Below are 24,262 nucleotides of genomic sequence, written 5' to 3' on the forward strand. Positions count from 1 at the left end.
GCCACATGCTCTCCTTTTGAAAAATTGATATTAGTATGTTGGTAAGCTTGTTTTTGTTCATGTGCTGCTTTGGTAAGTAACAATTTTTTAACTTTTCTTTTTTTCTAATAAAGCCAGTTCCTACTTAAAAAAATAAGTAGCTTGTGAAAACTTGTTAATTTTAAAAGCACACCTGCATCGAAATCTGATTTTAAAACACAGTTTTAAAAGAAAACTACCATACTGAATTACACTTCTCAGTGCTGTCTCCTTTGCTGTTCTGACTAGTTTTGATTAAAAGGAAGTTGATTAAAATGTTCAAAACCTGTTCATTGAACAGAAAACCTGGATGCAATTAGAAACCATAGGTGCCGCCCACGGAGTTCTAAATGTGAAAATCTTAATGGTGATTGCTATTTCTTTTCAAGATGTTAACTGATCTTGCTAGGATATTTGGGGGTCTTTCTGGCGGATATTGGTGATCCTTCTTATGGTCTAGTGAGGAACACTTGATGTGCACGAGCATTCTTATGGCTTATAGAAAAACTCTCCTACCAGTTTGATAATATAGCTTACAGCTAGTATCCCCCAAAACATCCCTCCCCCATGACAACAGCTTTCTCTGCAGTGACTTCATTTGACATGCGCCTGGTTATGACTGGTTCGACTATCTAACTACTTACTGTCTCTTACTTCTCTTGTTCTGTCTCCTCATCTTATTTTGCACTTCTTGTGTATGTGTATCTTGTGTGTCTTGTTTCCTTCATGTCTGTCAACCAAGCTTCACCAGTCCCAACTAACTTCTTGTTATCTGACTTTTATCATCACTTACTGTATTGGTCAGGGTTCTCTCGAGAAACAGAACTGATAGAATGAATCTATCTATATCATCTATATAGATACATAGAGATAGATGGATGGATGGATGGATGGATGGATGGATGGATGGATGGATGATATAGTAAGAGAGAGACAGAGACAGAGAGACAGAGAGATGGGATGTACTAGCGTGGCTTACAGATTATGTGCTGAGTGTTCCAACCGTGCCTGTCTTCAGATGGAAAGTCCAAAACTGTAGCAGTTGTTCAGTCCATGAGGCTGGATGTCTCAGCTGCCCCTATATTCCAGGCTATATTCTAGTATACTCCAGGATCCCAAAGAAGTAGGCTCTAATGCCAGTGAAGGAATGGACTTGCCAGTGAGAGAGAGGGCAAGCAGGCCAAGGGCAAGAACTTCCTTCTTCCACGTCCTTTAGAGAGGCTGCCTCCAGAAGGTGGGGCCCAGATTTAGGGTGGGTCTTTGAAACCACCTCAAAAGATTAGGATTTAGGGTGGGCCCTTCCACTTCAAATAATTAATCAAGAAAACCCCCTCAGGTGTACCCAGCCACTTGGGTTTTTAGTTAATTCCAGGTGTAGTCAAGTTGGTAACCAAGAACAGCCATCACACTTACCAACTTAATTTTCTTTCTTTGGATTTAACTAGTGGCTTCAGTGTGCCTGTTTCTGTTCTAAAACTTTTTAAAAATAGCATTTTTATTATTTCTTTGAGAGTTTCACATGTTGTCTTTCGATCCTATTCACCCTACTTCCCCAGCTCCTCTCAGATGCACCCCCTGACTGTGCATCCTCCTTCACATGTTTGTTCCTGCTTGCTCTCACTGCCCCTCCCCTTCCCCATAGAGTTTAGTTTGTGTTGCCCGATTACTCATGTGTGTGGGGCTGATCTGAAGCATGGTTGGCCCATGAAGTGTCCGAAAACTGACTCTTGGTCTCCTAGCAACTGTGGAATGCCAGCAGTGCCTCAGTTAGGATAGGACTTCATGTTCAACGCCCCCTTCCATGCTGGCATTTTGTCTGGCTTCAGCTTGTACAGCTCTTCCGCATCTTGTCACAATCACTGTGAGGATTGGGGACTGTACACCAACTATATACCTTATGCTACCAAATTAAAAAAAAACTCTAGTACCAGGAACTCGTTACCTCTTCTTGAGTTGCTGGCCAGTGGGTTCCTACAGCCTTCCAAATATTGACCTTGGTTACCCTCCAGAACTTGATGGTCAGACACCACTCGCTTGAGCTGCGAACATGGAAAAGTCAAATGGGTGTTGATCTGAAAGCTTCATCCTTACTGGCTGCCCTTCATAGTGCTGGAAGGTTCTGTGCACTCTACCACTGGGAAAAAGTGTCACCAATCTCAGCATGCTGTGGACGTGGGAGATCTGCTCTACGCCCTACCTAACCACCTTCAGCCTCTGGTGCTGCTGACTCAGTGTCTGGGCTTTGTAATTACTCTGCTTCTTCTAGTTTTCTAGCTATACCAACTAAGAACTAAGTTCTTGAGTACTTAATTTATAACATTTACCATTATGAAAAAAAAACCACATTAATTGCTTTGTGTAAGGCCAAGCAACTAGCAAATGAAAGAATGAGAACTCTCACACAAGCATTTGGACCTAAGAGCCCGTATTTTAAATCTCTGGATGCTGTGTTATCCTGACCGTAGTTCCGTTCATCTCTCTGTTTGGGCCCGGTTGTTTTTACTTTCCGTTGACTCAAAGTTGCCCGTGATGTTAAAATTTCCCCACATCCCTTGCAAACTGCCCCAGCATCAGCTAATATAGTTTTATCAAAGTGGAAATCGAGTACATATTGTAGATAAATTTATGCTGCACTTCTAAATTAAATTGAGAGAATACTCAGGGTTAGACCTAAGAGAATTTAGAGAAGATGTACGTCTTTATTTTATTCATAATTCTTTAATTTCTTAATTCCCAGAACTCTAAGAGGACATTATTAACAGCTAGTTTTTAATCATTAGCAATTAACATACAGTATTTTTTTTAAGAACTGAAGATTGGATTTAGGGCCAGGATTTTTTTTTTTTTAATTGAAGCATAGTATTTAAACATCCCTATGAGATATACATCATGGTAATTTAGAGCATGTGTACGATGAATAATAATCAGATCTGGATAATAAGAATTTCTGTCTACTCAACCATTAGTCATCTTTATTTGTTGCTAATTTTGTACTCTTTAAGTACACTTTTTAAGTACCCCATAAGTTAATTTATCCGGGAGTTACCCCATTACTAAAGAACCAGCAGGAATCCTGCTGTCCTGCATCTCTCCTTCCTCACCTCCCCCCTGTTCTCCATGCACTCACTATCTTTCATGGTTTTATTTTTATGTATAAGTATACATATGTGTGTAAAATGTATAGATGTGTGTATAAAATGTGTGTGCAGATATAATAACCATTCTGTGATGAAAGGCTATTCCATGTGCTTTGGATGTGGAGTTCTTTTGTGGTGGTGAGGCCGAGCACTTTTCGAGTATTTGTTAGCAACCCGTCTGCCTTCTTTAAAGCCCCCGTTCATTCCCTTAGCTCACTCTTTAATCGGAGTGTTTGTTTTGTTAGTCTTCAGGTTTTTTAGTCCCATGTATATTTTTGAATATCAATCCCTTGTTGGATGAGTGGTTTGCAAACATTTCCTCCTTGTTTAAGTTGTCTCTGTATTGATTCTTTTCTTTGCCCTGTAAAATCTTTGTAATTTGATGCAGTGCTATTTATCTCTTCTTCCTTTTGTGCCTTTAGGCTCCCAGCTAATAAACATTGCTAAAGTCTGGGAAAGTTGCAACTGTATTTTGTTCGGTAATTTCACATATAACATTTTGAGATGTTTTTTGTGTATTCCGAGAGAACAGAATCTGCTTCCATGTTTCTGGACATCCAACACGGCCAGCAGCATTTATTGAGGAAACTTCCTAATAGTACATTTTTGGGGTCTTTTGTCAAAAATTAATGGCTGTATGACCATGAGTTAATTTCTGACTTCTCTTTTGCACTGGCCTTTGCTTCTCACTCGTACTGGTGACATGCTGTTTTAAAGTTAGGTCACAGCCGCCCACCCCCCACCCCAGCCTGAAGTGTTTCCTTTCCCTCTTGTCAGCATTGCTTTAACTTTTCTGGGTCGCTCTTGGTACCATATTGTAGCAAGCACATACCCTGGTTATGGGGGAGGAATAATCACTCTTGATTCAGACTTGGTATAACACTCATTTATTCACACAGTAAGATTACAAGCAATATTTATTCTGTCTTCCAAGTGGAAGCAGGAGTTCCTCTCCAGGTGTACAGGTCCGGACTCGCCACGTCTCTTCCTCTGGATCTTGGGTCAGCCACGTCTGCACTGGGGACAGGATCTCACATCTCTGGCGGAGGAGAGTCATCTCATTCAAGGGCCTGATGAGCTCTGTTGGTCGGGTCTGAGGCTTCATCTTTTATATTCTTTCCTGGCTAGGTTTCTAGTCTTATCCCTACTTCCACACATAGCTTATAGCTTATCACTGCTCCATTTGTGGTTTTCTTACTTCATTCTATTGCTTATCACTCCTGACCAGGGTTGTTCATTCTAGGTCTTACATGTTCCTTACACATATGATTCTAGGATTCTTCCCTTTTTACTTAGAAAGCTGTTTGTAATTGGAAAGGAATTACATTGGCTCTATGGATTGTGTTAGATGGTGTTGACTATTCTGACCCATGAACGTGTAATATCTTCCCATTTCTGTGTGGATCCTCTATCACTTTATTCATTACTATTTTATAATTTTTTGTAGATACCTTTTGCTTTCTCTGTTACTTTTTTCTAAATATTTTAACTGTTTTTCTTTCTTAATTCCTTCTTAGGGACTTCATTATTGGTGTATGAAAATGCTGTAGCTTTCTGTAGCCTGATTTTGTATTCTGCAGCTATACTGAATTCCTTTATAAGTTATAACAATTTGGTCATGAAATATTTCGTTTCTTCTGTTAGAGAATTGTACCATTTACAAACATGGCTTATTTGATTCTTTTTTCTTTACAATTTGGATATATTTTATTTCTTGTAGTTGCTCAACTGCCCTTGCTAAAACCTCTATTACTGTCTTAGGAGGGAATGAGAAAGTGAATATCTCGATCTTGTAGCACCAGGGTTTTTTTCCAAGTACATTAATTATTATAAAATGTACAAATGTACCCACTATAAATTAGATTGTTGTCTAAGTGGTGGCTGGCAAGTCTTTGAATTCCCAAATGTTTTATTCTAAAATAAGCTTTTTATTCTTTGTGTTTTAGCAACAAAATAAGAATTTTATGACCTTGTTAGTCCTCTCTGTAATCATTTATGATCCAGGCTGGACCCGGTTGCACAATGCTGGCAGTTCTCTCTTATTTTTCAGCCTTACGTTTAAAATGGCTAATGGAAACAAGTATTAGGGACCATTTCTCCATTTTAAAAGGTGAAATATTTGAAAACAGTGCTCTGGAAATTGACTTTAGTCACCAGCAGAAACAGTTAATGTAGAAAGGGGAAGTTTGAAGTAGGTTTGAAGTTCTCATAACTAAATATATTTTTTAATTATTTAAAAAAAATTTTGCTGTTGGTTTGATATTGTCATGATTTAAAATTTCTGTGGGAAACCCTGTTTCAAAAAAAGCACCCACTGTAAAGCCAGGTGGTGTTAGCAAACATTTGGAAGGCAGAGGCAGGTGGATCTCCTTGAGTTCAAGGCCTGGTCTACAGAGTGAGGTTCAGGACAGCCTGGGCACAAGGAGAAACCCTGTCTTGAAAAACAACAAAAAATTTTGTGGTTGCTTAGACTCTCTTAATATATCAGTAATATATAAGGAAGTTTTTGCTTATATACACACATAGGTAGTTTAGAAAATGATTAGTTAATATTTTGTTCTGAAAACTTTTCTTAGTTAACATTAATTTAAAATTAAGTTGTATTTGGGACTGGAGAGATGGTTCAGCTGTTAAGAGCACTGGCTGTTCTTCCAGAGGTCCTGAGTTCAATTTCCAGCAACCACATGGTGGCTAACAACCATCTGAAATGAGATCTGGTGCCCTCTTCTGGCCTGCAGGGATACATGCAGGCAGAATACTGTATACACCCAGCACTTGGGAGGCAGAGGCAGGCAGATCTCTGTGAGTTCGAGGCCAGCCTGGTCCACAAAGTGAGTTCAAGGACAGTCTCCAAAGCTATACAGAGAAACCCTGTCTTGAAAAAATAAAAAGATGTATTTGAATTAGAGGACATCACACTTCCTGGAAAGAATTAAGAGAACTGGGCTTTATCCACAATGTGCACCTAATTCAAGATAAAACCCTGCTTGACTCCAGTGTGGTCTTGTGTGTGAGGCCTGCCCGGGTTTCCCTGCACAGATCTGTGTTCTCCTGAGAGGACTTCTGGTGAAGGAAGTACGAGATGAGCTGCTCAGAGAGCAAAAAAGGGTTTCTTCTACAAATTTACCCTAATATACTTGAGGTCAAATTCTGAATATCTGTATAGAGCAGTGGTTCTATGTGATATACTAGGTCATTCTCCGTAATAACTACCAAAACGACTGTTTAGGGGAAGTTCATCTGGTAAGGTCTGTAATCTGATGTTTCATTTCACAGCACCCGACATTATTGTGACCTTCAGAATAGCACTCAGCATGCAAAGACTTTACTTTTCACAACTCTTCTCTTATCTCGCTTATCAGAGTCCAAGAAACTGTTAATTCCAAACCAGAGAAAGGACAAGGCCAGGCTTAATTTTAGAATAAGTGTGTGCAGTTCTGAGCTCTGTGTGTTTTTATATAGAGACAGCACTGTCATGTCCTTTAAAGACAGGCTTACACACAGTGCCCTATGGCTAACTTGTCACTTACCTTGCTTCATATATGTTTCTGGGCTGGAGGTTCAGGGAGAGAGAGGTCATTTTTGGTAGATCTTGCAGAATATTGTAAGCTCCCTAAAAACTATATGTCATCTAAATGTAAAATATGGTTGATTCTTGCGATTGGAGATATTATCTGATGTTTGAGGTAAATTTATACTATGAAAAAAAAATGTCATACAGTCATACAGCCCACTTTGAGAAAGTTATATCCTGAAGTCTCTGTTAAAGCCTGAATTCAGGGCAGTTGACATTTCATCTTGTTTTCTTGTGTTGAAAAGGGTTCTAAGATGCTGTTAATATTAATACTGTTATGAATTATGTGGGGGGGGACCCCGAGGGTGTCCCGCATGTACAGGGGAACATGCTGGCATGGTGGGCAGATACAGCGACGGGCTGGCCGGCTACCCATGCCATGCAGGCATGGCAGCAGGATGGCTGGTGAACATTCACACCCAGACACTGCATCCATGCAGAAATGGTTCATTATAGTAAAGAGACAAAGAGAAAATAGGGAAGATGGAGAGAAGAAAGAGAGCAGGAAAGAGAGAGGAAGGGGAGGGTTTTTCTTTATGTCAGGATGCAGGGTGGCCCCAAGGGACGAGTCAGAATACTAACAAATACTATAGCTTAATTTCTGGATTCAGTCACCACTGAAATGAATTTTATAGACTCAGTCCATTTCAGACATTTATTTATGAATATTTTTAAAGCACTAATAAATCTTGACTTTTTTTGCTGGTCTGTGCTCATGAGAAGTTAAAAACTAGCTAGTTGGGATTTTAACCTGAAACATTACATGAGAAAAGAGGCTAACTCTCTAAGTTTTTGCTTAGAGTAGAGTATTCTGCATATTGGCCTTTTTCCCCTCCAAAAACAATACTATTTAAAAAAGCAGTTTTGGCAAGGTATAGTGGTGCATACCTTTAATACCAGCACTCAGGAGACAGAGGCAGGAGGATCTCTGTAAGTTCCAGGTCAGCCGGGACTACATGGAGAGACCTTGTCTCAAAAAACAAACAAACAAAAAGTAATCCTGATATCCTGATCATATTTATAGAATGCCCTCAGACACCTGTGCAAGCATTCTGTTTTTACAAAACTTTTGACTTTTCCTCCAACTACATGGCACACATATTTTTTCACAACTATTAGACTATATCCCAGAAATCTTACAGTTTTATATTTGTTAACTCTGAGCTAATTTACAAATAAAAATCACTTCTTACCACTTTGGAACTGAACAGGTTTTGCCTAGATTTTTTGGGAGAGATGAAGAGTGTTGGTTTATCTTCTTCGTTGTTCCCCCTGTTCTGGGCTTTCAATCCCAGGCTGTACATGGCTTAGCAAACACTTTACCAACTGAGCTACACTCCAGCCAGAATTAACTTCTATTTACATTGTCCTCAAGCCTTTGGGGGACTATTCTGTCTCAGTTCCCTCTTCCATTAGTCTGTGATTGCGAAGGAGCCATATGTGACCCACATTCACAAAGCGATGTGTTGGATAAATGCTCTTAGCATTTTGTCATTTCCCCACGTCCAGGTAGGAAATGCCTGTGTTTATTTTCCAGTGCTCTCACAGGCAGTTTTGACTTCCAAATTATTACTGAGAACTTCTTAGCAGGGTAGTTTAAAGTTTGTTTTTCTAAGTTGGCCTGGGTCACGAAATTCATTAATATTAATGACTGAACGCAAAGGGCACTTAGCCTCTCTAATCAGCAACAGATACAAAACATTAAACCAAATGGAAGGCTTTGTTACGTCATGAGTCATTCCAGCAGGGCCACATGGAATAAGCAGGAGAACAGCTGGCCGGAATGTTTCCCAGCCACCTCTGGCTTCTTCCTTTAGAGAAACTGAAGTTCCTAAACCCATACTCAGATACATTTCTGTTGACGTCATGTGAATACATGAAATAAAATACTTGGACCTAACCACTAGTGGTTTGGAAAAAAAGCTCCGAAGCCCTATTACTAATAAGCTGTTAAAAAGAGAGAGGGGAAAAAAAAAACCTTGGGAACACACTTTCTTAACATGTCTTTTTTAACATGTCAACATTAAAATTGCGTTCATTCATGAAGTTTATGTGAGTCATTACTGACATTTATGAAATTTATATAAATATGAGCTGCTGGGTGGTGGGTTCTGTTTGTCCCAAGCCTCTGAAACTGTCATCGGCCTTTCCTATAAACCAGAGATGTGTCAGATGACAGTGAAGAGCTGACATTTCAAGTTTGAAATGAGCAATTACGCCGTTCATTCAGATCTCACTTACTCTTTGACATACAAGCAACGTGTCCTTTTAACAGGCAGCGTGAATGCAGTGAGGAAGGCCAGTGCTTGTTAGGTCACTTGGTAAATAGAACTAATAATTTAAGACATTTGTGGCAAAAGTGATTAGCAAACTTGCATTAAAAGCCAGATCATAAATAGGTCAGGCTTGCCGAATGCCCAGTTCTGTGACTGTAATAAAGAAGCAGCCATAGACAGTGTGCCCCTGTGTCCCAGGAAGCCTTCATTTTAGTAAAGTAATAGCCTTTCTGATGTGGCACCTGGGTTGTAGTGGACCAGCTCCTGGTCACTGCAAGACCTTGCTCCATATTGCCCTCTGGGAATACTGGGCTTGGCTTCTCTCCGCCATGCTCCCAAACACTCTTGCTGTCAGTAACATCCCCCTTGTTGACTCTAGAATAAAAATGGACACTCCTCGTCTCAGTTGGGTTACTGGGAGCTGTTGTGACCCTTATCATAGCTCTCATAACTCTGCAGGAGCTGTGATAGTACTTTTCTGGTTTCCATCCACCCCTCGAGGCGTTCCCTTCCTGGTTGGTGTGACTTCAGTATTTATTCTTGATTTTCTCCATGTATTATCCTTGGGAAATACCCTGTAGTCCTTTAGCTAGAATGCTTAACTGCTCCCTGTCCTTAGGCCTTGAAGTTTATCTACTCCCCAAGTCTCTAACCTTAATAAGTTCATGTATTTAATAGCTTGCTGGGCTTTTTTTTTCTACTTGATTATCCAAAGATACTTCCAAATCAATATGTATTAAACTGATATCATAGTTCCTACTCTGTTTCATCCCTGTAATGGATAGTTTTATGTCAACTTGACACAAGCTAAAGTCTTCAGAGAGGAAGGAACCTCAATTAAGAAAATGCCTCCATAAGATTGGGCTGTAGCTGGCCTGTAGGTCATTTTCTTAATTAGTGATTGATGGAGGAGGGCCCAGCACATTGTGGGCTGAAGGTCCTGGGTGCTATAAGAAAGCAGGCCAAGGGGGCTTGAGAGATGGTTCGGAGGTTAGGAGCAATGGCTGCTCTTCCAGAGGTCCCGAGTTCGATTCCCAGTAACCACATGGTGGCTCACAACCATCTGTAATAAGATCTGGTGCCCTCTTCTGGTGTTCAGGTACATGCAAGCAAGTAGAACACTGTGTATAGACAATAAACAAATAATTCTTAGGAAGGGAGGAAGGGAGGAAGGGAGGAAGGAAGCAAGCAAGCAAGCAAGCAAGCAGGCTGAGCTAGCCATGATGAGCAAGCCAGTAAGCAGCACCCCTCCATGGCTTCACATCAGCTCCGGCCTCCAGGTCCCTGCTGTTTGAGTTCCTGTCCTGACTTCCTTCAATGATAAACAGTGATGTGGAACTATAAGCCAAATATACCTTCTCCTCCCCAACTTGTTTTTTGTTTTTGGTTTTTTTTTTTTTTGGTGATGGTTTCATCAAAGCAATAGAAACCTAACTAAGACAACCCAAGACCTCTTCCTTCACCCTCATCTTATCTCAGTGACTGGCCCTGCTCATCGTTTTCCCAAGCCTGATGCTTGTCTTTCATTCCTAACACCTTGTATCTCACACATTTCTCATGGAAAGAAGCATTGAGTTTTCAGATCTTATTTCTTAAATGCCTCTGAAATGCATGTGTTTCTTTTCATTTTCAACTACAGCTACCCTAGTTCAGACCTCCGTTACCTCTGGTTCCATTATTATCACGTTCATCCACTTCTTCCTTGTGTGGTCTCCCTATCTTGCCCTGTTCAAGACTTTATCTTTCTGATCTTAGATTACCTATCATTTCTATTATGAACCTTCTGTTGACTCCACAGTACCTTGACTGTTATAGCATTCAAGTTAGTTTGTTCTTTCTGTTTATCTCTCTTGGACTTTTAAGTTCAAGTAAAGCAAAAGCTATATGTATTGATCATTGCTCTAGCCCCAACACCTTAGCATGTTGCTTATAAATATATGTTGAAAAATGAAATTACTCTGAAACTCCCAAGCCACAATATTTTATACAAGTCATCAATGCATCAGAATGTATCTAATGAGTTTGACTTGCAGGGTTAAAGGAAATATGTAATCAGGAAGTTGAATACATGAATAAAGTAAAAAGGTCATAGTGTATATAGGTGTTTTACAGATGGTAGACTTTGGTCATTATGATTAATGCTACAGTTGGCCTGATTTGCTCTGAGCTATGTTAATGTATATACACATAATCCTGTGCTTAGACTGGTGGAACTCTGCCCTAGCTTGATTGAATCCTGGTTTTCAGAGGAAAAGTTGGTTTTACAGATAAATCCCCAATGTGTATGGGGGTGGGGGTTAACCTACAATGTTCGTGTTCTGTATTACTAGATACTGAAAATCTATATGGCACTGCCCTTGATGTCAAGAAGCTTCCTGCATGATATGAAAACGTCATCACAGTAGTACATCATGGCAGGAACTAACAGAAATCCCACTGTATGAGAGAAGCACAGCACATGTCCAGGGTGGTGGGAGTTGGGAAGAATCAAACAAGGTTTCACAGAGGAGATAGCATTTCAAGAGAATCTGAAATATGAAACAGGTTTCCAGGAGGAGAAGAAAATAATTCTTAACATTATTCTTTAAGATAAATAAAATGTGTTTGTGAATCATGCTTATGTGCTATATTTTATTTTAATTATCAAAAACATCAAATTATGTCGGCATTGTTTGTTATGTACTGTGTTTAGGTATATGTTTGTGTCATACATGACTTGTTAAATCTGAGTTATAAAATCCAATCCCAACAATTTTAGTTGCTTTAATTGGACCATACTTTTTATGCTTAGTGTTACATACTAAGTGGATAAATCTTAGAAACACAAGATGAAGCTAGTCACAAACTGTCACTTAAACATGATTATGTTAAATTTTCATATTTTTTTCAGGCAGGCAAACCAGTAAACTAGATTACTGGCTGTCCAAGGCTTAGAGGGGGGCAGAGTAATTACTGAGTGTTAGCAGGTAGTGGCTAGAGGTCCTGGACTGCTTTAGAGGTGATGAGAATTTCTAGAATTAACTGTGAGAGTGCAGCCTTGGGGCTGAATTACTCACTTTAAATGAATGAACTGAATGGCATATGAGAATTTCTATAAAACTGCTATTAAAAAAGTAAGTCGAATTCTCCAATGTTATTTTCCCCCTGTAAAACATGTGTCCCATCTTTGTCTCGAGTATCATAGTACAGATTGGATTATATAATGGTGTTGCCTGTGTTGAATTCACAGCAGCTGCCACAGACTAATAGTTTAAACATAAAATGATAATACTGGTCATGAGCTCTTGGCTGAGGATTAGAAATGTACTAACTAGTTAAAAGCACTTACTTTTGTAGAATATGCATCATTAGTTCAGTTGACTCCAGGATAACTTTACAATTACAGTCAAGTTCACAGTTACAGTTCACAAGGCTCTAACGGGGAGGGGAAAGCGATTTCAGTTATGGCCACTGCATGTTCAGAACAGTGCTGTTACAGGCTAAAGTGTCCTCTGGACAGTGGCTGCTTTGAGTTACTCCCACATTCTATCAAATAGTGTTTTATCCTTGACTGTCTTTAGGAAACTGGGTTCCTAGGTATTGGGTGTGATTAGTACTTCCGGTAACACTGTAGTCAATGGTGGACTGTCAGCTTTCACAGGTGACTAAGTCCATTTCATAACCAAAGCGATGCTGAGCATATCTTTTCATCCTGATGAAGCATCTCCTGAGCAGGTAAGTGTAAATGGTGACTGGATGTGAGATGTAGAGGGACGCATTGGTCCTCTTTCTTCAAATGGACTTAACAGCACAAATTGTTTTGAAGAATTAAATCAGTTGGACATAGTGACTCTTGACTGTAGATTCTGAGAGATGAGCTCAGCCAGCCTGATACCCCAGGAGACACTGAAAAGGAAATAAAAAAGGAATTGGGCAGAGAGGTGGGAGAGAAGGAAGGAGCTGGCATATACCTTTATATTTTTTGTACACTGTTGACTGTGGTCAGTCATTTAATTTAGGACAAATATAATGTAGCTCTGGAAAGTGCCAGTGTATCACACAGATTCTTGTCAATACTGATTTTAAGAAGACAATGGCTCCCAAAATTTGGCTGTTGAAGTCCAAGTCTTTTACGCTGCGTTCTAGAAACAGCATGAGTCTAACTTAGTGATTGTTGTTTACCCAGAGACCCTCGGCCGGGGTACTAAAGCATTCTGGGAAGTAATACGGCTATTCCAAATGGTAATGTTTTAGCAAAAGTGCTTCTGATTATAATAATTTCCATTTTCCAGAAAACATAAAGCATCGCCTATAGTATTTAATACAGAAAAAGCTCCATTCTAAACTGCTTCTGTTTAAAGAACTTCGAGTAATGTTATTCAAAACCTCTCATCTTGCTGATTAGATTCAGCAACCCTAGCTAAATGTATCCACACCAAAGCCTAATATCATAATGATATATCGGTACACACATAATGCATTACAGTTAATGAATACTGCATGGGATACATTTTTGATTGGCTCCGAGTATATGTGCAGTGCACAGCCCGCCTTACAGAAGAGAACTCTTTCTGATGGGTCTGCCACACATTGTTGTGTCTGTGTAAGAAGAAAACCTCTTCTAGCCAGAGTGAAGAGTGTATGCAGGTCACGGGTCAAACGGCCAGGATTAATTGATCCAGTTAAATGCAGTGAAATGTACACTGTTCTACAACTTTTGTGTTACTTAAAGATTTTCAGCCCAAATGGTTTGTTATGATGTTGGCAGCCAGACTACTACATTGTCTTTTCAGCTAAGTAGTGTGAAATGCCAGGTTTTCTGCTTTAACCAGCTTGAGGTGAGAGCCCTCCCCCCCCTTTTTTTTTTTCAAATTTATGGAGAATCAATAGTTGCAGTTTGATAATTATGTTATTAGGTCTTATGTTTTCTAAGTAGAGTCAAGTACTGTACCTGAATAGAAAAATATTGTCGTCCTTTACACAGACTCCACTCTCTGATAGACTCTGTGTTCAGTGTGCTTTCAGAGGAGGAGGATTTGGTATCAGCTGAGCTGTGTGCAAGAGTGTGTGCACATGTGTGTCTGTGCATTCAGTTGGGATCCTCCTAGAACAGCAGTAGCAGGAGCTGAGATCCGGAGGACAGTGTGTGAAACACTCTCAGTGCTCTCCTTGATGCCCCATCCATCTGCATGCAAGATAACGCCAGAATTTGAGTCTTTAAGAAACATGGGCCAAATTTTGGTGAATGCCACACTAATGAGCTTGGAATTTGCTTTTGCAGGTTGTATACTATTGTGTTCTAAAGCAGATAAGCATTTTTCTAAAATATACTTTTTAAAGATTAAAAACAAAGTTATTATCTGGTTGATTCAACCTTGGCAGATGCTGTCTGTGGCTTGCCTCCACTGGTGGCAGATGTCCTTTTAAATTTTCATCAGCTCTGACATAGTCTCAGGTTCTCAGAACGCCTCTTCATAGAGCAGGGTCATGTCCATGAGATTTGGGTAATTGCTGGAGTGGGCAGTATTTTCCAGAGACTTCGGAGTCTCAGGGCTTGGAGGAAATAACAAAAGTTAGCTCCATGCCCTGTAAAGGTGATCATTTCTATTGCACTGTTCTGGATTTTGTATGTTCATTGAGATAACACTTGTATTCCATTGTTTGAAATTCAAGTTCTAAACTTGGTGATGATAGCTTTTGTGAAAATTTCACAGAGGTTGTTTTTGCTCTATTTGTTTTGTTTTTATTATCAAAGTTAAGACAGTTCATTAATTTTTCAGCATGCTTTTGGGAAATTGAAACCTTTAGCCTTACATTATATTTCTTTTAACTTAAGATAGCTAGACACCTCAAGACCTACATTTATTGGCTATTTTACCTCATCTTAGTTTGTAAGTGTTTCTGTGTTAAGTGGGAATGATTGTGCATATTCATGGGAAGGGGATTTCTCACCTGTGAACCATCTTGACGTTCAAATCAAAGTCTGCAACCATCTCAGTGACACAGAGCAAGAATGGTGACTGGCCCTCTCTCTGCCATTTGTGAACATCCTCTTGTCTTTATGGAGCAGGTTTCTTCACAGTACTTTCTAACTGACAGTTTTGTATTTAACTACCTCAGTTCAGAGGCCTCATTTGCTGATGCAGATATACTTTTTAGCATCCTTAAGTCATAAAACAAACAAACAAAAGTTTTGGGAGATGGAGCTGCCTCATATCAATAACACACGTGTGGCTCAGTCTCTTTGAATGATCAGACACTGTGGGTGAGAAATGGCCAGTAGCTTCTACATATAGATAGAGGTCGTAGCTTATTTGGTCTTTAAGAGCTGACATTGTATCAATCATTTTTGAATAATAATACTTAATAAAGACAGTGAACAACTAATTGTAAATATGCTGGAATATATTTAGAATTATCATCTCTAGTTACATATAGTTGTAGCTATATAATCCACAGAGATATTTACTAACTGAATGATGCCTAATGGTGTTTGTTCAATGCACTCATTCGGTAGGATGGAATGTTATTAACGTGCTCTGCCTAGGCTCCTCGCCCGAAAAGAAAGCCTCTCCAGAGACCAAGCAGAGTGTTTTAGGTCCAACTGAACAAGAGCTGGTAGCCTTTCCCTTGCAGGAGTATTCTGCCGTTGTGGCTCTCCTTGAAAGGATAATTGTAGCATTTCTAATTTTGATATTCAATTTAGATTTGAAAGCTGAGCAATATAAATTTTAATTCCTATCTGGGATATTTTTATTATTTCTGCTTAGATAACTTGTAACAAAATTGGTGCATTTCTCTTTTCAAAATGTATTTGTGTTCCTCACTAATGGGAAAACAGAAGATATTTTTAGTGTCATCTTTCATCAGTCAGATCGCTCTGAAGAGCTTACTACATTCTATTTCCATGGGAATTTATTAATGGGTACGTGCAACATTATCCAAGTTTTGCCGGATAAGCTTACAAATTGAAAATGAAGAGGAATAGAAAAGTGATCTTTCTCAAGACGTTGGCAGAATACCCATTTTCTTTCATTTTTACTTTGCCATATTTTCATATCAAATACAAAAACGTCTAGGTTTGGTATATTGACACCTAAGATTAGCTCAGACAATAGAAATAATGAATTTCCTGAGTGGATTTCTAGCTGTAATCTTACATGTAGAAGGCAGGAGAGTGAGAGAGGGCATCTTTTAGTCTCCATCTGTCTAGTTAACAGTTAGTGACATCAGTGGATTGTACCGGAAAATGGAAGGTGGAAGGCATATTTCAGAACAAGCCACCCAATTTTTCTGTTTGTATACTAACTTCCTGATTCATTTAGTAATGTGATAAATAGCCACTGCACACTTCTAAATAAGCGCGTATGGAGGACATGTAAAGCTGGGGCTACTTGGCATTTATCCAGGACTACTTGCCCTAAATCCCAAGCCTGGGCACCTCCGTTTCTTGTACTGCGTTCTTTTCCCGGGCAGTCTTGGCTGGTGTCAGTGACTCTCGAGTTTGTTTCCCTTACCTGGTTGTCTTTTCCAGACTTACTTAGGTATTTTCTGGGTGATCTCTGCCTTCCTGAGCCTTGTCTCGAAGTGTACATTGGATCCACCTCCTGAACCAGTCTTTGTGTTGCTCATTTCAGGTCTGTCCCTCCAATGTCCCTTTCCAGCAAACCGGCAGCCATTCTGCATCTTTCTATCCCTCTGCGACCTCCTGACCAGATAGATGGTCATGGGGGCTATTTCCTCTACCTCTAAGCAGTGGCTCGTTTTGGTTTCACTTTTCTCTGTCACTGCAGACATTAGATGGAGTCATCATTTCTTACCTGAACTAAATAGGTAGCCTCATGGCTACTTTGTCCACAGCCAGGTTGGCAAGTTCTAATCGGTTTTCAAAGGAAGGCAAGTTGAGTTTTTGACTACTGTAAATAGAATTGTGTCACTCACACATCTGAAGTCTTCAGTGATTCCCATTGCTTTTAAGAATTAGATTTTTGCTGGGCAGTGGTGGCACACACCTTTAATCCCAGCGCTTGTGAGGAAGAGGCAGGTAGATCTATCAGTTTGAGACCAGCCTGGTCTACAGAGTGAGTTCCAGAATGGCCAGGGATACATAGAGGGAAAAAAAAAAGATTTTTATTTTAATCTCCAAAGGAGACAGTAGGGCCTACATTAGCTTTTTATGGCTATTAGTCTAGATTTTAATTTTGTTTCTTGTTTGCTCTTGTTTATATAACAGAATACCTTAGAAATACAACTTAGAGGGGGAAATATTTATTTCATTCCTAACTTTTTAAAATATTTATTTATTTAATGTATATGAGTGCTCTATTGACTTTATACCAGAAGAGGGTATCAGATCCCACTAGCGATGGTTGTGAGCTTCCATGTGGTTGCTAGGAATTGAACTCAGGACCTCTGGAAGAGCAGCCAGTGTGCTTAACCACTGAGTCATCTCTCCAGCCCTCATTCCTAATTTCAAATAATGTCAGTCCAAGGTTGCTCTGAGTCTCAGGCTAAGGAGTTTTGGTAGAGGTTGCTTGTGTCATTACAGAGCAATTCAGAAAGGGACAAGAAGGCCTCAGGACAAGATAGAAGCTCCTTGAAGTCTGCTTCTTCTGCTGCCACAAAGTTCTACTGTTCACTAAGTTGGACCACCAGCTGGGGTCCAAGCCTTAACTCATAGGCCTATGGGGGGAGCGGGGGGCTAATTCATGTTCTCTGTTCAGCCCATCACAGAGCTTGAGTTGATATGGTGGGAGAGCTGGTGCACAGGGAATGTAGGACTCCACCATGTCTCTATACGTATGCCTGTGTGCCTGCTGCCTATGCTGTGGGTTCAACAACTCTGAGCTGCTATTGGGTCAGTGCATCCAAGAAGGCTGCTCTCTGCTCTCCTGTGGTAATGAGATAGCCATTCACTCTCTGCTGACAGTGGTAGACAGGATGAAGATGGGAATCCGCTTGTCTGGTTTCAGCCATGAAGCTGCTTTAGCTGGGCATTTCTACTCCCCCCCCCCCCCCCCCCCCCGTTACACTTGACCGTGGTGAGATGACAAAGTTTAGTTTCAACATTTTCCCCTTCTCTCTCAGCAGAGATGCTAGTGAACCTTGAGTTGACTCAATTCAAAAGAATATAAAGTAGAGGAAAAGATGGTAGGCATCCAGTTACCCCAAAGAGCAGCACCCCCAAAATTCTAACTCTTGAGTTCTCCTTGAACATAAGTGCTTTTCTTTCTTCGGGGTTGGATCAGGAGAGCCGCCAATTGTATGGCTGTTAAAGTGGAGAGATGCTGTTTGATAACTTCTTCCTTCATGGACAGAACCTTCCATACATTCTGTAAACAGAGAAAAGAGAACCTGGTCTGTTCTGGTATGATAAATAAGCCTGAGCTTTCTAGTCATCTCGGAGCACATTTTTCTCCCAGAGATATAGTGGGAACAGGAAAGCTTTTTTTTTTTTAAAGATTTATTTATTTGTTATATATACAGTGTTCTGCCTACATGTATGCCTGCATGCCATAAGAAGGCACCAGGTTTCGTTACAGATGGTTGTGAGCCACCGTGTGGTTGCTGAGAATTGAACTCAGGACTTCTGGAAGAATAGCCAGTGTTCTTAACCTCTGAGCCATCTCTCCAGGCCCACAGGAAAGCTTTTGATCATTCAAACTGCAGCAAGGGTGACAATGGAGGACAAGTGGGTGGCTGCATTTGAAAGTCACTAAAGCCCCCAAGCTTAGCAAAACTATGTTCTGTTGTCCTTACTTGGTACTTCCATGATGTCTGGGAAAGGAGACTAATTTAACGTCCAAACATGACAGTGTGGGGAACTCCCCAGGCCAGCCTAGACATCTAAGCCAGATTCTTACTTCTCTACAAACCAGCATGTCACCAGAGACATAAAATTTGCCAGTTCCATATTCTCCGTGGTCTCCTCTAAGCCACTGTAAAAGAAGGGAAGTGGCAATGCATGCCGGGAGATAGCCCGGGAACAGCAGCAGGCTCTCTGCAAATTTTACTTCAGGTATCAATCTTTTCATGTCTTTATGTCTATGTCCAAACGTTTCAGTAAAGCAAGACAGTAAAATTTTATGTACTTACGTTTAAATTGGTTTTGGGGTTTTTTGTTTGTTTGTTTTTAAAGACAAGGCTAGAAAGATGGCTGAGCAATAGAGCACTGACAGTTCCTCCAGAGAACTTGCTTTTCTTCCCAGCAGTCACCAGGCATCTAACAACTGTCTGCAACTCTAGTTCCAGGAGATCAGACACCCTCTGCTGGCCTCCAAGGACACCAGACATGCACATGGTACACAGACATACAGGCAGGCAAAACACTCACATTCCTAATTTGTTTTTATTTTAAATAGGACATAAAATATACCATCTTAACCACTTTGAATACACAGTTGGAATTGTTCCACATGTTCTTGTTAAAATGACAGCCAGATCTTTTTCACCTGCACATCTGAATCTCTCTACATATATTTATAAGGAAAGCACTACCTACCCCCAACCCTTGGTAATCTCCATTGTATAAGGGACTGAACTCGGGTCCTCTGAGGGCAATGTCACTCAGAACAGCTGGGCCGTCTCTCCAGCTTCTAGCTTGAATTTTTGAAGAACCTCGGTCTTTTTAAGGTTTTTATTTCCAATTAGGTATTTGCAGGGGAGGTGTGCACGTGAGTGCAGATACCCTTGGAGGCCGAGAGACGCCATTGTCTACTGGCACTTGAGTTACAGGCAGTTGTGAATCACCCGAAGTGGGTGCTGGGAGCCAAGCTCAGGTCCTCTGGAAGAGCAGCAAATGCTCTTAACTGCTGAGCCTTCTCTCTCCAGCCCAGACTTTTCTGTGGCATTTGTACTACTTTATAACCTCACCACTGGTGTGCAGGGTTCCAGCTATGGCATTTGTACCACTTTATAACCTCACCACTGGTGTGCCGGGTTCTATCTGTGGCACTTGTACTATATAATCTCACTACTGGTATGCAAGGTTCCAGTTTCTCCGCATACCTTCACTTGTCATTCCCGGTTTTGGGGGGTTTGTTGTTATTGTTATTGTTGTTTCAGTAATAGCAGTAATAGCTATTCCAGTGGTACGCACCGATGTGTCTAGGGTCTTACAGACAGACATCTTCTGGTCTGTTTTTGTTTGTTTGTTCCGTGCCTCTGCGGAGGAAGGGGGCTTCAGATTGCCTAGCCCGCCCCCACTGCACAGTGGCTGTGATTGTTCGAACAAGCATGGCTCGTTGTCCCTTCTCTCGGTGTAACGTTCCCGGAAACGCCACCTTGATACGCGGCAAAGCAAAATACAGCCTAGCTTAGTGCCGGGGTTAGGGTTATGCAAATAAACTATTTACATAATTTTTCCCCTCTTATTTCCTCATAGCTTTTGGCGTGGAACTGAGAGGCTAAACCCCCTTCTAACTTCAGAGAGAATATAATTGTATCCATAGCTCTTGCTGGTTAGACTTTTGCATATTTAATAATGTGTGCCAATTAGCTGAATAATTTTTCTGATACATTTCCTGACCTTCGTAATTTACACCATTCCTAAAGGATCCGCCTACACAGGTGATAGGCTTCTTATTGGCCAAGGCTTAAGTGTGTAAGAGAGAAAATGAAGAATTGCGCAAGTTGGCCCTGCAGGCTTAGGCTTCCTGAAGAGGGGGGCGGGGACTGTTTCTGAACACAGCAACATCGACCTAAGAGTTCGCTGGAGATAACCTGGTGTGAAAATTTTGGTTTTGTTACAAAAATGGAAACCATCCAAAGAGATTTTTCACAAGACAACATGGAAGCTAAGAATTGAGTTGATACTGTGAAATTGACCACGGTTAAGTACTATAATTAATACCTGTGTACAGCAGCTTCCCACCTCTTCAGTCCCGATGCTTACGCTGTGTCCTGTGAGAAAAGCAGAGGGATCAGCATGGGTGGCAGACTCTTAGCATCCCGCCCGCCATTGTTTTCACTGCTTCAGGGGAACCTTGGCTAGAGTCAACCCCATCTTGGCAGTACTCAGCTATGTTGTGGGTTGGTGCTTCAGCTGTCTAGGTTACAGTTGCATCGCTTGGGATCCACTTCACTAGATCACTGGAGATACAAACACAGTGTTCGTTGGCAGCACCCAGAATGGTTTCACCAAAGCACAGGAGATGAATCGAAGACGACTAAGCCCTGGCCTTGAAACTGTCGTGTAAACTGTTAGCTTTTGCTGTGTCTGTACATTAAGGAAGGTCACAGTCTTAGCACATTAAGATGGTAACTGCCAGGGCAGTGCTTGGAGGCATAGGCTGTGCCCATGTGAGACATTAATGGCTGGGTGAGTTCAATCAGATACGCCGCCTCCAGTGTCTGCATAATGGTATTTACTAGATTTTTAAATGGACTGCTGAGAAAGATGAAATATAATCTCATGTATTATCTCTGTCTTGGAAAAAAAAAAAGATAATTAAATTGTTCTCTCTCTAGCATATATTTTATTAACCTTTGTGGAGTCAACTTAAAGAGAGATGTCCCTGTAGAATTGAAACCTTTCACTCGGGTGGAATGTTACCAAGTGACTCTGAATTCTAGGAATCCCATAATCCTAGGCTAGCTGGAGAGAGGAAAATGAAATGTAAATTTCCTACAACTGAATTATTTCCCCCTTTGTTTCTCTTTACAGAACCTGGAGAAGGTTCTAGTGGAATTCAGTCACAAAGAGCTGTTTGATTTCTACAGCAAGGTCTGTGTTTTTAAATGTTTTCTCATATGTAGCCATTTCCTAACACTTCTTGGTTTTATAATTTTTTTTGTTGATGCCTTATTATACAGCCAAGTTCTTTAAGCTCCTACAGATAGATACCTTGTATCTCACAGAAGCTTCCTATGCAGAGCCAAGAGAAAGAGAATCAGAGGACTAAGTCAGAAAGGAAATGAGATGGTTTTAACTCATTACAGAGATAGAATTGGTGCTCTCTGTAAAACCGAGCAGGACACTGTGTGCCCCCTGTAGCCACTGGTCCCTAGATGTAGATCACCTGAAGTACGTCAGTGCCTGGGCCCATGGGTAGAAAGAAGCTGCCAGGCTTTGGTGGTTTATCTCTTATTTATATACCATTTTTCCTTCAAATACTGATTTTTGTACCCCAGGAAAATGCATTTCATTAACTACCAAACTATTGTGTGATGTTAATTTACTAAGAAATGGTGAGGAGAAGTCTTCCTCCTCCATAAATGTGAAAAGTGAAAGGATAAGGCTAAACCCTGACGTCTTTATGTAGAGGAAAGCCGCCCGTGCGTTACCGTTATGCCCGCGTGTGGGTTCAGTGTGGGTTCCTGCTGCCCTTGCTCCCGTGGGCTTGCATGTTTCCAAAGACTCGCTACCATTTGTTCCCATCACTAATGTGCTGTCTTTCTTTCTGTCTTTATAATAGCTTGAGACCATACAAGCACAGCTGGATTCCCTTACATGATGTTCTCAAGACTGGCTTCGCCATCACATTCCTGCCAGCTCGTCCTTTTGCCTTGAAGAGAAACTAACTGCCCACGTATGCTTTCAGGAGGACTCGGTGACTTTATTCTTCCGATAATATGACTTATCACATCTTAAACACATATCAGTGAAGGGAAATCATAATAAGAGCACCGGGGTTCCTAAAATACCGGCTCTCCTCCCAAGAGCCAAGAACAATTATTGAGGAACCCCCTGAAGGAAATCAAAAGAGAATGCCGTATTGCTTTCTCTGTCACAATGCTGCGTCATCACTTTGCCTCAGTCTTGTTTTCGTGGATCAGTGAAGGTCTGTAGGCGGCAGGTATGACGTGTGCCCTAACAGAATATGGAAACTTATAATTACATTTCTTAATTAGAGAAGCAGCCCCAGGCCATCCAGTGTTTTAGCATTTGTCTTACAACTTTATTCTTGCTTGAGGTATGATACAGGAAGGAAATCTAAAATGGCGCCAGTACTGTTATGAGTTCATTCCAATGTGACCCTCTTGCTCTGCCCACTTGGATTCTTCTGACTTTAATGATTTACTGATCATCTAGGTTTATGTATATTTCTACAAGTTAATAACAGTGTGCTGCACAGTGTGGAGACAGATTCAGATGGTGAATGAAAACACCTGTAATGAGGACTACATGGGAATCTGACATTTTAAATCAGAAATTATTTTTGCGTTCTCCTTCTGTGGATACGTTCATTGGTGTCAGTCAATAAAAATTTTATACTTTAGAATTAATCTCAAGTGTACAATATTTTTATTTTATAACATTTTAAGCTATGGTTATGTAGAAATATATGATTTTCTGGAAAAAAAAAATCATTTGAAATTTTTATCAGCAAAATGTCTTACCTTGTTTCCGGAGGAAGGAGGGGAAGTCTCGGACATAGCCCTCTTCACAGGAAGGAATACCATTTCAGAATGTCCTGCAGTTAAGCAAACCAAACAATTAGAGTTAAGCACATTTCTCACGTGCGGGTCCTCTGGATAATACAGGGTTCACCTATCTGCAGCCAGCCAGTGTTCACTGTTTACTGCTCATCCCGGTACTTGTTTATGCAAGAATGCTGTTGCTTAGAAGAATTGGGAGTTGGGGTTGTTGCCGAAAGCAAATGTTACAGCTGTTATCCACAGCTGATGGGTCCTCAGGGTTTTACAGTTCCCACTTACACTGCAGTATAGCCCAGCGTGGGCTACAAGGTAACATGGCGTGCTGCTTTCTGTGGCCTCTAGGGCCATTCTTACTTTCTGTTTCCTTAGATGACATCTTAGGGTTACTCTCACTGTGACAAAACACCATGACCAAAGCAGCTTGGGGAGACAATTACCTTAAATGTCTTCATATTTATTTCAAGACTTGTGATATATATTGCTAGATTGTTTCCCCAAACAGTTATTTGAGTGTTTCTGCTCCCTCCCCCAGTGAATAAGAATCCACACCCCCCAAGCCTTTCTGTCAGCTTTTTTCTTCCTGCTGTACACCTCACCCTTAACATTCGTCTCCACTGGGAATTATAGTTCGTGTCCGTCAAGGGGCTGAAGAAGGAAACACTGCTTCCTAGTAGAAATCTGTTGTGTTAGTAAATCCAGGAGTGGAGAAAAAAAGTTTGTTTGTCTTTTTAAGATCAGCAAATGTATGCAGCTCAGTAAGTCTAAGGGGCTTGAAGGCAGATATTTATTTTGTTAATAATACATATTCACTGAATAACATGCTGCCAAGAACTCTGCAGACATAGCCACCATGTTGACCATGATGAGCAAAACAAACATAGTCCCTGCCCACTTGAAGA

The 24,262-nt window shown here is 40.7% G+C and overlaps 1 protein-coding gene across 2 annotated transcripts in view; it reads left to right on the forward strand.

The window, feature by feature from the left end:
* Window positions 1-23,210, forward strand: part of Commd10 (COMM domain containing 10) — a 124,892-nt gene extending 101,682 nt beyond the window's left edge. For both annotated transcript variants that reach the window (XM_036205300.1, XM_036205299.1), the window contains 2 exons: window positions 21,649-21,708; window positions 22,400-23,210. In XM_036205300.1, the coding sequence (XP_036061193.1) occupies window positions 21,649-21,708; window positions 22,400-22,438 (99 nt within the window). In that variant the 3' untranslated portion in view covers window positions 22,439-23,210. The remainder of the gene's footprint in view (window positions 1-21,648; window positions 21,709-22,399) is intronic.
* Window positions 23,211-24,262: the final 1,052 nt, after the last annotated feature.

This window comes from Onychomys torridus, chromosome 13 (assembly GCF_903995425.1).
Source record: "Onychomys torridus chromosome 13, mOncTor1.1, whole genome shotgun sequence".
Lineage (NCBI taxonomy): Eukaryota > Metazoa > Chordata > Mammalia > Rodentia > Cricetidae > Onychomys > Onychomys torridus.